Source organism: Mustela erminea, chromosome 16, assembly GCF_009829155.1.
Source record: "Mustela erminea isolate mMusErm1 chromosome 16, mMusErm1.Pri, whole genome shotgun sequence".
Classification (NCBI taxonomy): Eukaryota; Metazoa; Chordata; class Mammalia; order Carnivora; family Mustelidae; genus Mustela; species Mustela erminea.
The window spans coordinates 45,286,662-45,299,473 of NC_045629.1; the positions used below are offsets into that span (position 1 = coordinate 45,286,662).

Sequence of the window (12,812 nt, forward strand, 5' to 3'; positions counted from 1 at the left end):
TGTAGTGGTTAGGATTATCACATCATGAATTTTGTCAGGGGACACAAACATCCGGCCTGTCACACCTGCATACCTTACGCAGATCTGACAAACATAGTTTGTTCTTTCCGTGATGATTGAGAGTTCTGGAAATGCACAATTATGATGTAAGTATGAGTATGATGACTCGATGTCCATGGTATGGCTAGGTCATGGAATGAAGGAGTACTGACCCTACTATAGAATTTTCTAGGAAAAGTTCCTGATGGCAAAGAGCTTTTTTGGCTAATTGCCAACTTACTTTTCCCTCTGTCTTCCAACACACAGAACCTCAGAATTTGGAATTTTTGGTTAAGAGGAGAGCTTGGATATTATGCAGCCCATCCATTCTTTCAACGGTCGTGCATTATAGGATAGCTAAGTGGCCGCTTGCTGCATAAAACATTCTATACACACGAACCACCCGAGTCTGTAGGTGGTCCCCTAAGCTCCAGAAGCTGGCCTTTTCCTCTAAACATGGCATAAAAATACAGCCCAAAGCAAAGAGATGCTGAGCCCGGAAGGAGGGTGAGCAGGTGACCATTAAAGTGGTGGTGACAGGGCACCTAGGTGGCTCAGTCGTTGAGCATTTGCCTTCAGGTCAGGTCATGATCCTAGAGTCCCAGGATCGAGTCCCACATCGGGCTCCCAGCTCTGCGGGAAGTCTACTTCTCCCTCTCACCTTCTCCCCCTCATGCTTTCTCTCATTCTCTCTCTCTCAAATAAACAAAATCTTTAAAGTGGTGGAGACAACCACTCCTCCTTTAGCCATCCTGCTGCTTACTCCAATGTCCTCAGGCAGTGGCATGACCATTACTGCTCTGCGCCCTTTGTTCTTACTTCATATCTAGTCCATACCTATCCTATTAGCTTTTTTTTTTTTTTAAAAAAAAAAAAAAAACAAACAAACAAACATCAGTCAAGGCATGCTAGGTGCTCAGGGAACTGGTCAGTCCAGAGGGCTCGGTTCTGTTCTGCAAGCCTTAAGCTTTTCTTGGCTGCATGTTCACTGTTGCTGAGTTCTCACAGGTAGCTTCTCCACAGCGCTGAAGATTTCTTTTCTGCCTTTCTTTTTTTTTTTCTTTTTAAGCTTGCCTTTTCTTTTTCCAGTGTCATTTTTGAAGTCTGAGGATTCTCAAAGATGAGTCACTCAATAGCCATGATTCTATGTTTTTCTAGCCATCCCTTCCATGAGGCTTTCCAAGAGAGGGCTTGGGGGTTCATTAGCAGATGGTTTTCTGCGGGCACCCAGGGTGCCGAAGGTCAGGAGAGGAAGTCTATTGGACCTAACATATGGCATGCTTTCTGCTGGTTTTTTCTTCTGTTCCTTAATGAAGTCCTCCAGTCTTCAAAGTCCACTTAACCCACTCAGTCTATCACTGTGGGACTGTGCTCTTGTTTGCCTTCTGGGAAGATAAAAGTTAAGTTTGTTTTATGCTTTTCTTATCCTGGCTTGTTACTTCGTGACACATACAAAGTGGGGAGGACCCATAGGCCCGTGTGGTTCATTCAGCCTGCTCGGTTTACAGCTGCGAAAGCTGAGACGCTCGGCCCTCATTGAGCCCCAGGAGGTCACCTGGCCACTCGATGTCAGCCTGGTGAGAGGGCCTCATCTCCTTTAGTCTGTCTTGTTCTGGTTAATTCTCTTACTAGGTCCACTGGGATGTGTTTTTATCTCTGTCATCCTATATGTTTTTGTCTCCTTTTTCTTCTGTTCTTCTCTATCAGTGTCTGGCTTTTCTTTTTTCCCAGGAATATAATCTTAGTGTCTTAGTTGGTCTGTACCGCGTGGGTGATTGTGTCCATGATCCTCCATTGCCCACGTGTCACCTGTGACCAGAGGGGCTAGCAGGAAGGAAGGAGCCTTCTCTCTCTCAATCTCTCTCTCTCTCTCTCTTTTTTTTTTTTTAAGATTTTTAAAATTTATTTGTCAGAGAGAGAGAGAGCGAGCGAGCACAAGCATGGGGAGCGGAAGGCAGAGGGAGGAACAAACTCCCAGCTGAGCAGAGTGGCCAATTCAGGACTAGATCCCAGGACCCTGGGATCATGACCTGAACTGAAGGCAGACTCTGAGCCACCTAGGTGTGCCTCCTTCTTTCTCTTTTATCTCGTCTCTTCCCCCGACATCCTTCCCCTGCCATCTCGTGTGTGCTTGCACTCACACCACTCCCCTGTAGGCAGAACATGCTAGAAAGGGTTTTCAGTAGATACAGAAAAAGACAATAGCAGTTCAGTATTCTGTGTAGGGAAAGATTAGACTGTTAGGACAGCACCTAGTGAGGGGGATTCTCTTGAAGCCGTGTATGCATAGCAAACACCCTGTGTCTGCCTTGTTTTCTCAAGATTTCTTTGTCCACTCTTTACAGAAGATCAATAAAACTGAGTTTTCCACAGTGAAGAATGTTCTTATTGAATATTTTAAATATTATTATTAATATTTATTATATATTATATTAATAATCATTATTATCAATGTTACTATTATTGAATATTATTATTGAATATTTTTAAGTTAGGGGTGGCTTTAGAAGGTGCCAGTGTGGATGATGGGGGAGCTGGCCAGGCCCTTGAGAAAGGGTGCTTCCAAGCTATGTGAGGGTCTTCTCCCAGAGCCAGCACTCAGACTTCAGACCTTCCCAGGAGGCCCCGATGCTGGGGGGCTGCTTCTCTCAGCAGAGTGTACATACCTCTTCTTGTTCCAGTCTTGTCAACTTGCTTTCTCTTCTCCCCTACCCTTGGCACAGTCTCAGATTAGGTAATGAAAATGGACGGGAGAAACAGAGCCCAACGTTAGCCTTCTCCTTGAAAGGCAGTTTTGGGGGAGTGCCTGCAGTGGATGGCATGCCCAGAATGGCTCTGTTTTGGCAACTTCGAATGCGTTTCTCCTTGACCTAGCAAAGGCTACCCTGCATGTTTTAGTGCACGCCTAGATTTGATTGTGTCCCTGTGTCTTGTCTGTGTGAGCTCATCTATGCTAGGTGGTAGACTCAGTCTTCTCCTTCAGGAAGCTGGCGGGGGCAGGGGCAGGGGGGTGAGCATGATGCTTTTTGTAGTCTAAATAAGCAAGGAAGCCTTTAACTTTCTCCGTAGGGTTTTATAACGGGATGCTTTTGGCCACAAGTAAGAGGAAACCTATTTCAAAATGGCTTGAAGCATAAAGGGAATGTTTCTTCCCACCTGTCAGGAAGTCCTGAGATCCAGTGGTTCCAGGGTTGGCTAATTGAGCCACTTGGTGACGTGCGAAGACCCAAGCTCCTTACCTTGTTCTGCACCATCCTCAGCCCGTTCGTGCTGTTTGGCTTCCCTGAGGACCCCGGGAGAGCTGCTGCAGTGTGGATAGACAGCCTCGGGCGGCATCCAGTGCAGGAGGAGGGCGCTTCTTCTGTCTGTCTCTTTAAGGGAGAAGAAACCCTTTCTAGAAACCCTCCAGCGCACTTGTCCTCGATTCTCTTTGACTCGAATTGGGCCCTGTGCCTCTCCTCCATCCAGACCTGAGACAGGAACCTATAGTCCCCTAAGGAGGAGGCACATGATAGGTCTGCCCTGACCAGAAGAAGGAAAGAAAAAGGATGGCTTCCGTGGGCTTAGATTTTTACCACTGTGTTATCTGGGAGAGGATTGGACTCTCAAACAGAATTTCATCCCCAGGGTGAGCGGCTGGGGTAGGTGCTAGAATTGCTTCCTTCGGGCCTGTGAGCAGACATGGAGGGAGAGACCGCAGGTAAGGCCAGGGACAGAGGACCCGATAATCTACACCGCGCTGCTTCTTTCTTCTTCTCTCTCATTCTCTATCACTTACCTTACTTTTTTTTTTTTTTTTTTAAGATTTTATTTATTTGACAGAGAGAGAAATAGACCACATGCAGGGAGAGAGGCAGGCAGAGGGAGAGGGAGAAGCAGGCTCTGTTGAGCAGGGAACCCAATATAGGGCTCGATCCCAGCACCATGGGATCATGACCTGAGCTGAAGGCAGATGCTTAACTGACTAAGCCACCCAGGTATCTCCCTTAAGATTTTTTTAAACGCTACCTCCATTTCATTATAGCAACTGGCACTCAGGCAGAAGTGTGATTTTAACTATACCGCTGCTTCATTGGGGTGTAGTTATAATTGTATCACTCTATCACTGCAGTGAAATTTAGAAACCTGTTTGGCTGTGAGATTTCTGTTCAACAGGTAACTTTCAAGTATACTTGTCCAGCCTCTGGGGGCTTTCTTGAACCGTTTCTTCCCTTGCACCCTGCCCTCCCCAAACCGCCCAAGCCATTTCTGTACCCCCAGTGCGTGGCTCACGGGAGCCTCTCAGTCACTATATGTGGGGTCAAGACCGCCCGGAAGAAAATTCACAGAATCAGCCCTCCCTTTTCCATTCCTTGTCTGCAAGAGGAACACCATTCAGCACTTCTTTAAGATATTTTGAGGAGAGTGAAATACTAGTATGTCTTGATTTTCCTGATACCGTCCTTCGGTTTGTCCTTTGGCCTCATTTGACTTCTCTGAGCTAAGATAGTGTTAGTCACATCTCCGCGAGGTTTGAAGGTGATCCAGAAGATTGCTGTCCCCCAAATATGAAACAAAATGCCTGTCCTTCCCCCATCCTGTTTCCCACTCCACTACTTTTTCTTTAAGAAGAAAAAAAAAATTATTTCTTAGGTTTGAAATTTGCTTAAAGATCATTTTACCCACTTTTCTAGGTTTTTCCTAGAGGAATTTAAACTTGCAAATAGTAATAATCATTGTTAATCACACCTCATCAAAGCTAAAAAAAAAAAAACAGTGACAATCAAGGGAAGGCGCAGACGAAAAGGGCACAGACCCGTAGCTTTTGGAAGTTCTGTCCCTTGAACTTAGTTATTCATGGGAATCATGACAAGGCTGCTGGCAAGTCAGGCTGTGATCTTATTTGCTTTAAAAAATTTTTTTTTATTCTTATTTTTTATGTGTGATCTTACGTTCTAATTTCTGAGGCAGTTTTTGAAGTGTTAGCTCTTGTCATGGCAAAGCCATTTGATTTCTGTTTCCTTTGAAATCAAACTCACTGTTAATATCTGATTGAAAATTAACGTGTCCTAGATGGAGGGACTGATAAAGTAAACCGAGCCGTGTTTAAGCGTGGTCCGGGAAGAAAACCCAGCCCGGAACAAACCAGCACTGGTTCTGCGTGGCCGCCTGGAGAGGCCCTTCCCCGGGCCTCCCACGTGATCAAGAGGAGCCGTTCTTGCAGGCAGCTATTAAGTCTGAAATAAAGCCTAGAAAAGCTGCAGGCCCTGAGACGGAGTGCCCCTGACTTCTGCATCTGAACATGGGGCAGAGGAGGACAAGGCGCCCTGCCCTGGCCTGCTGAGAAAGTAGTCTGCTGGGAAGCGGGATCTGTTAACATGAATGTTCGGGAAAGGCTGGGCAGTGGAACATTCCCAGGCAGATGAGTGCTGTGGGAAGCACAGCTCCAAAGGTGACCTGACCGGGGCAGTCAAGTGTGGGTGATCTGGCGAGCATCAGTGTCAGAGTTTATGACAGAGAAAAACATACCGGCCGCCTCTCTCCATTTGTTTTAAGAGTTTATTTATTTATTAGACAGAGATCATAAGTAGGCAGAGAGGCAGGCAGGGGAGGGGTGGGAAGCAGGCTCCCTGCTGAGCAGAGAGCCCGATGTGGGGCTCCATCCCAGGAGCCTGGGACCATGACCGAGGCAGAGGCTTTAACCCACTGAGCCACCCAGGCGCCCCCCTCCATTTGTTTTAAAAAGCAAAATGATACAAGTAATATCTTTAGCCGTATTCCCTTCTTTGATGGTAAAGTTGGTAATCTTAGTGAGTAATGCTACTAGAATGTACACCTTGAAATACTGCACCAAAACATTTAGAGTGCCTTTTCAGGAAGAAGCGGGCAGATGTGATGACTGAAATAAAGCCCGGAATGGGTTTTGCAGGTAGCTGCTGAAAGTCTCACCTTACATTTCAGGGCCTTATCTACACCTTTTGTAACAAAAGGCACCAAGGCTTCCCACCTACCTGGTTCAGGGTAGAGCAGCTCCGTCTCTGAAACATACTATGTCAGATTGCTGAAGCCTTTCTTAGATCCATCCAGTACATTTCAATTTGCAAGCTAAAGGACATTTTGGGTTTTTTTAAAGATTTTATTTATTTGAGAGGGAGAGAGAGAGAGCACAAGTAGGGGGAGGGATAGAAGGAGAGGGAGAAGCAGGCTCCTTGCTGCTGCGTAGGGAGCCGGAGGCAGGGCTCAATCCCAAGACCCTCAGACCATGACCTGAACTGAAATCCAAGATCAGATGCTTAACCGACTGAGCCACTGAGGCGCCCCAAAGGACCTTTTTAAAAAACTTGTATTCATGGAACACTACCTCAAAAACTAATGAGGTACTGTATATTGGCTAACTGAACATAAAAAGAAAAAAAATGGCATTTTTTCAGAACTACTGTGATATGATGTTATGAAGCATAAGTGGGAACTGTGGAGAAAAGAGGAGAAGATTCGATAGGGAGAAGTCAAGACGAGACTTAGAACCAACAACAGACTGCACTGTAGTAAGAGGAAAATTCTCCTCCCAAGTTGAACCACTTGCACCTGTCGCAGGCATCACAGACGGACGGAGGGAAATACCCCGAGGCTGAAGCAGCCTCACAGCAGGTCAGGGAAGAGCCGCAAGGCCCCGTCAAGCCCAGATTCCTCAACCACCCTATTCTCTTCTTTACACTGGACATGCTGCACAGGGTCGGAAGAGAGGGCTGAGTTCTGTTTTCTGAAGGCTGCTCTTCAGGTCATCGTGGGCTAAAGACGACCTTGGAGGCCCTTCTGTTAGTTGGTATGAGGGACCTTACATCAGTTCCCCGTCCTGCCCCTTGTCTTTCCTGACCTTGCTTACCAGTTCCACATGGCAGCACCTCTAAACACCACTCACTAGCTTGCTTCTCTCCCGTTGTTCTCCTGGCCCTGAGATAGTCCTGGTTAAGTCCTTGAGGTCTCCCCACCCACCGCCCCCACTCTGTCCTCCTGAGCTGGCCCAGGCATGACTGAATGGATCAGAAAGCACGAAGTCTTCTCAGACCAGAGGCGGGGCCCTTGAGCCGTGTGACCTTGCAAAGTACCTGTGCCTCAGTGTCCTGAGCGGTAAAAGGGATGCAGTGATACCCTCTCACTGCCAATCTGTCACGACAGCAAGGAGACACTGGGGGTGGGGAGGTGACTCCCCCCCATCTGCCTCGTGCTAAGTGCCCAGCAAAGTACCATTATAATAGTGATTCCTCTTGAGAAGATCCCGACTTACGGGATTCTGAGTGTTGATTGGGCATGGAATTGTGTTGCAAGCCAAAGAATCATACTGTTTTTGAGTTTCCCCTCATGAGAGGAAGCCTAGAGAAAGCTGGGGTCCCGTGTTCTGTCTTAAGAGGTGAATGCAGGGGTTTGGATGACGTGACACTTGCGCGCCGGGCAGCTACCGTAACACAGAAGCCACTCTTGGTAACAAACAGTGGTGACGAGAGCACTGGGAAGAGGAAATTAAAAGACGATTTTAACCATCCGTTTTCCAGTGACTTGAAGAGAGTTAGCTGTGTTGTTACCTGGAAGGGGACCCTGGTTTCTGTGCCTCACTGTGCCTTTCTGAGAAAAAAGCATCCAGTTAAAGAGAGAACACGGATTCCTTGCTGTGTGAGCCTGCACTACTGGAACGTAGAAGTGGAACAGATTGGGAGATGCTTTATTTAAATCCCTCTATCTGAGCCCTCACTCCTTGCCATTTTTCAACTAAGACACCATATAAATTTGGACAAAGCCAACCACACGAACCACACTCACCTTCTGAACTGCCCCATATAGGCTCAAGAACTGACTAGATTTGGATGGCAGGGGTTACTTGTAACTGATTTCCCTACTATGAACCTGGTCCATCAAAGGAAAGCAGTTAAAATATGTTTCAAAGTCGTTTTTTTAAGATGAGGTAGGTGATTGAGGATGGGTCTAGAATAAAAATTACAATGGAATGTTTCCTGCAGACAGGATTCCAGGTTGCCAGCACTGGATGCTGATTGCTTATTAAAAAGACTTGCAGGGTGTTGGCTGGAGGACTGGGAAGTGGGCAGGGTGGGGGGGTTGGTTAGGAGGCTGGGTCCCAGGCTAAGCTTCTAGGAACAGGCAGGTCACCCAGAACTGGTATGTTGAGGGAACCCCAGTGAGCACTGGCTGTAGGCTGTCCCACTGTCCCCTCTGCAGGGAACTGCCCCATCACCAGTGCCACCTCCCTGCTACTGTCCGTGCTGGTCCAGGCAGAGGGAGAGGGAGAAGTGGAGGAGAGCTCTGCATACTTAGGTCTGTGTCGGCAGCTTCCGAGATCAAGTCTGGCACAGGCTAAGCCCCGGTTCGGAAGGGGGCTGGGCAGCCAGCTCCGGCATCTCCCCAGGAGACATGGGATCCTGATGTTGGAGATCCTCCAGGAGTGTGTAGGTAGGCTGTTGTCCCACAGGGGTGGGCGGCCCCAAATAGGTCAAGTGCCCACGAGAGCAGTGTGCAGTATTCGGGAACTATAACTCTTCCCTTGATGGTGTGTCAGTTTAGTAGGTGGAGGCCTGGCTTGCTTTCTTCCTTCTCCTTTGTTTTGTTTTGTTTTGTTTTTAAAGAGATACACAAGGAGAAAAAGTATTGATGGGTCACTTGTAGTCAAAGTGAGTTTTGTCCTGTGAAGCCTGTGTTTTCATGGTGTGGGAGCTGCATCTAGGCATCTGGTCGGGGTTGCCGTGTCAGAGGTATTTTGTTACCATGGTTCATGATCAAAAGCCACTGCACTAGCACGTTCCAGTGCTCAAAGGATTTATTTTCAGTTTCCTACCCCATCTCACAAGTTCTCAAAGCAGTGTTTCTCCTGTTCCATTTCCAGAGCGCCTACCCTGCCGTCTCTCTGTCTCTCTGTCTGTCTGTCTCTCTCTCTCTCTCTCTCTCACACACACACACACACACACACACACACACACACACAGTGGCTGGGCTGGGAGATTTCACTTGTTAAACTTGTTAAACTTGTTAAACTTAGGTATGTTTTAAGAACTCTTAGGCTGGCCTGGTAACCTGCTCACTGTTGTAACATCGTTTCTCTGGGAAACAAGGGTCTGAATCCTAAAGACAAAGCTTGGAAAACAAAGGTGTGTTGTGGAGACTGAAACCTTTTACAGTTGTGGTGACAGTTGCTACAGTTTGAATAAAACATTTCAACCTAGACTTGATCTCAAAATAGTTACATGGAAAAAACTTGTGACAGTAGAGAGCCTTTTTTTTTTTTAATCTCTGTAGAGATCAGCAATTTGCTTTTAGTTTTACTTTGAAACCAGTTTTTTTCTAACTGTACGTTTTCTCTCTGCAGGCCCATTTACTCGACCTCATCCGGCCTTATGGAGAATGGTTTTTGGTGAGTTACCCATTAGTAGATTTAGAAATAGATTCTATTTAAAATCCCCTTTCTGTACATCATTATGGCAGTTTTACAGTAAAACTTAATAGCCTTTTACTTTTCGGTGTTCCTAATACAAATTTTTATGAAAATTCTTTGATGCAAAACAAACATACATGTGATAACTTTGATAACTTTAGATTCTCATGCCTGTGAGCTGTTCCAACTCCATTCCCCCCCACCCCGCCTATGCTGTTGTCTCTTAACATGCACGGGGTCTGACATGAGGGCACATGGCTTGTCCTTCTTGATGCATCTTGATGTTGCTCTTCACGGGACCTGTGAGCATGTTTGCCTTGGCAGCATCCAGAACTGACTGAAAGCCCAGCTTCTCCTGAATCGTGGATGGGAAAGATCCTGGAAAGGGTGAAACCTTTAGACAGAGAGCCCTGATTTTTCAACAAGGGTTAGCAATAAGCATATCCATGAATATTGGATGTCTTGTTTTTACGTGATTTTGAGTCCACATATAGTCAAATCCCCTGCATGGACTTAAAACGCGCCTTTCAAGTGTTGGCTCTTGGCTTTGTCTTGCCTAAATAAGACATTAAGTCAATTATTTTAGGTTCGGAAAATGTAATGTTACCAGAAGGACCCTAAAAATGGGTATTTTGCTCAAGGTCACCTGTTTTTGTTTTTTTTTTTCAACTTTCAGAGATCATAGGTGAGTCCCTTTGAATGAACTGACTTCCTTCCTTTAGCAGGTGTTCACTGAGTGCCCATGTGTGGAGGGCTGTGCCCACAGGCTGCAGGGGAGGGCCAGACAGACAGGAGGCTCCCCCTGGGAGAGAGGACACCTATCGCAAACACACTATTAAACAGATCAATAATCAAAAATATCCCATGCCGTCAAGTGTTCGGAAGTTAAGTAAAGCCATATGGGATGATGTTGATCGAGTGACTGCTTTCACGTGCACAGTCAAGGAAGGATGCTTCATGGAAATGTGCGTGCAAAGTAGGATTGAGGTCACCAGAAGCCAAGCAAAGGGAAAGACTACTAAAGTCGTCCCTAGCCAGAAAGAGCGTGATGTGTTGCAGGCCCATGTGGTGGAGCACAGCAGGCCCTAGGGGAGTAGTGAGAGAGAGGCCAGAGTTGGGCAGGGACAGAGCCCCACTGGGCTTGTGGGCCAGTAAAGAGCACAGATAGGAAGGATGGTGGAAGTCCTAGGAGGATTTTTCGCAGAAAAGTGGCGTGAGTCATTTCCTTTTTTTTTTTTTTTTTTTTTAAGATTTTATTTATTTTTTTTATTTGACAGAGAGAGAGATCACAAGTAGGCAGAGAAAGAGGGGGAAGCAGGCTCCCTGCTGAGCAGAGAGAGCCTAATGTGGGGCTTGATCCCAGGACCCTGGGACCATGACCTGAGCCAAAGGCAGAGGCTTAACCCTCTGAGCCACCCAGGTGCCCCTTGTTTCCATTTTTAAATAGATTGTCCTGGTTGCATCATACTTACATATCATGGACTTAATGTTGCTGCTTGAAATTATGAGTTATTTTCGGCCAGTTGGCTACATTTGAGATTTTCCTATTTCAAATGATCCATTATTGGTCATTAGCAGCTGATTTTACTTGAGATCTCTTAGGGATCACGGAGCCCTTTGAGCATCTGATGAGAACTAACTCTTTCTTAGTGCACACGCACGTGCACACACACATTTGTGCATATTATTTCTGGAGTTTCGCGGACTTTGAAGCTCAGCCATGAAATCCGGAAGCCTGCTCCACACAGATGGTTTCTTCCTGTCTTAAAATAATTATTTTGAAAGGATTATAATAAAAAGTTGTAGTGGGGACATGTGAGATGAAAATGTATAAAAGCAGCTGATAATAAACGTGAGGAGGTCCTTAGACTAACAAAACATGTGGCCCTGTGGCCCTAGGGTGTACAACCAGGTCCGCCCTGCGGTGCATAAGACCCCTGAGCTCCCTGAGGACTGGGAGGGGCCCTTTTGGATAGATTGGTGCTGTTGGTATTCCAGAGGATTTCATTCCAGCCATGGACGTTGTCTCCTCTGGAACAGCTCATGGGAGATTAGCACTGAGCCAAGTTCCCACAGAGTGCTGTGGTCCAAGGTCGTTTGTACCATAGTGTCTAGGTGACCTGCACCAGTGTTTTAATTCTAGCAAGTTCGAGAGAAAGAGTAGTGGTAGAGTCACCAGTGGTTGGTTTCCAAACCTTTCCAAAAGGCTTTTGCTATTTTAAAAACAGACGATTGTGTTTTTTTGTTTTGTTTTGTTTTGTTTTGTTTTGTTTTGTTTTCAGCCAATTGACTTTATTTTTAAACGGTGTGGGGTGATTTTTAGGATGCCAATTATGATGTGATGCAAAGGAAATATAATGCCCACAGGGCTGACGTGGAATCCGAGACATGGATGTGTGGCCCTGGGCCACCTCTGGCCCCTTCACACTTGTCTCTGCTGAATGTTGCCAGTCCTTCGAGACTCCATTCGAGCCTCGTTTTCTCAGACAGTATTACTGGCCCTCTCAGTGTGAGTTAGGACTGTGTATCAGACTCCTTCATCAAAGGAAGCGACAGACAGTGCAATCAATATCCATGTCTGACTTGAGTCTAACATGTGTTGTGCGTCTGACCCCCAGATCTCTCCTAAATGTGAGAATGTTTCTGTTTCCCTCAGGACTCAGTGTGCTCTACTTCCTGTTCCTGGTGTTCCTCCTCTTCCTGAACTTCGATCAGGTTAAATCCCTGATGTACTGGCTGGATCCAAATCTTCGATATGCCACAAGGGAAGCCGACGTCATGGTATGGACTTGTCAGTGGTCTCTCAGAGAAATCAGTAGACTTCTCCACTTTTCCCACTTACACATTGTAATATCCTATCATAACGTTTCTGAAAAAAAATGCAGTTTTTAAAAATGCCCTTTCAGCTTTACAGACCGAAACGTACTGGATGGATCCAAAAAAGGCTTCAGAAACCTGATGGTGGCAGGTTTTGGAAGAGAGAGAGGAATACCAAATTCCTCTTCTGCTCCTTTAGGAGATATCATTTCTAGAATTTAAAAATATTAATACTTTACAAGAATACTTTCAACTGCCTGATAATAGGTGGCTGTTTCCCAAATCTTACTCCATCCTGTCAGATTAGTTTTGAGAAGAAAGAATGTCAGATGTAGAGGTCCCTAGAAATGTTATATTGTCATATGATAATTACTTTCTTAATAAATACCAAAATATAAGGATGTTGATCTAAAATTTCTTTAAAATGTCCTATTAAAAACAAAAGGATATTAGAAACAAAACCAAAAGTCTTAAAAGCGTTGTCATATTTATTTATTTGTTTATTTATTTATTTATAAAAGGTTTTATTTGTTTGAGAGAG

At 45.8% G+C, this 12,812-nt stretch overlaps 1 protein-coding gene across 1 annotated transcript in view; it reads left to right on the top strand.

The window, feature by feature from the left end:
- The window catches only part of PTDSS1 (phosphatidylserine synthase 1), a 59,244-nt gene that overhangs the window by 14,882 nt on the left and 31,550 nt on the right, over nt 1-12,812 (top strand). The window contains exons 3-4 of the mRNA XM_032315689.1: nt 9,389-9,433; nt 12,111-12,235. Of these exons, the coding sequence (XP_032171580.1) occupies nt 9,389-9,433; nt 12,111-12,235 (170 nt within the window). The remainder of the gene's footprint in view (nt 1-9,388; nt 9,434-12,110; nt 12,236-12,812) is intronic.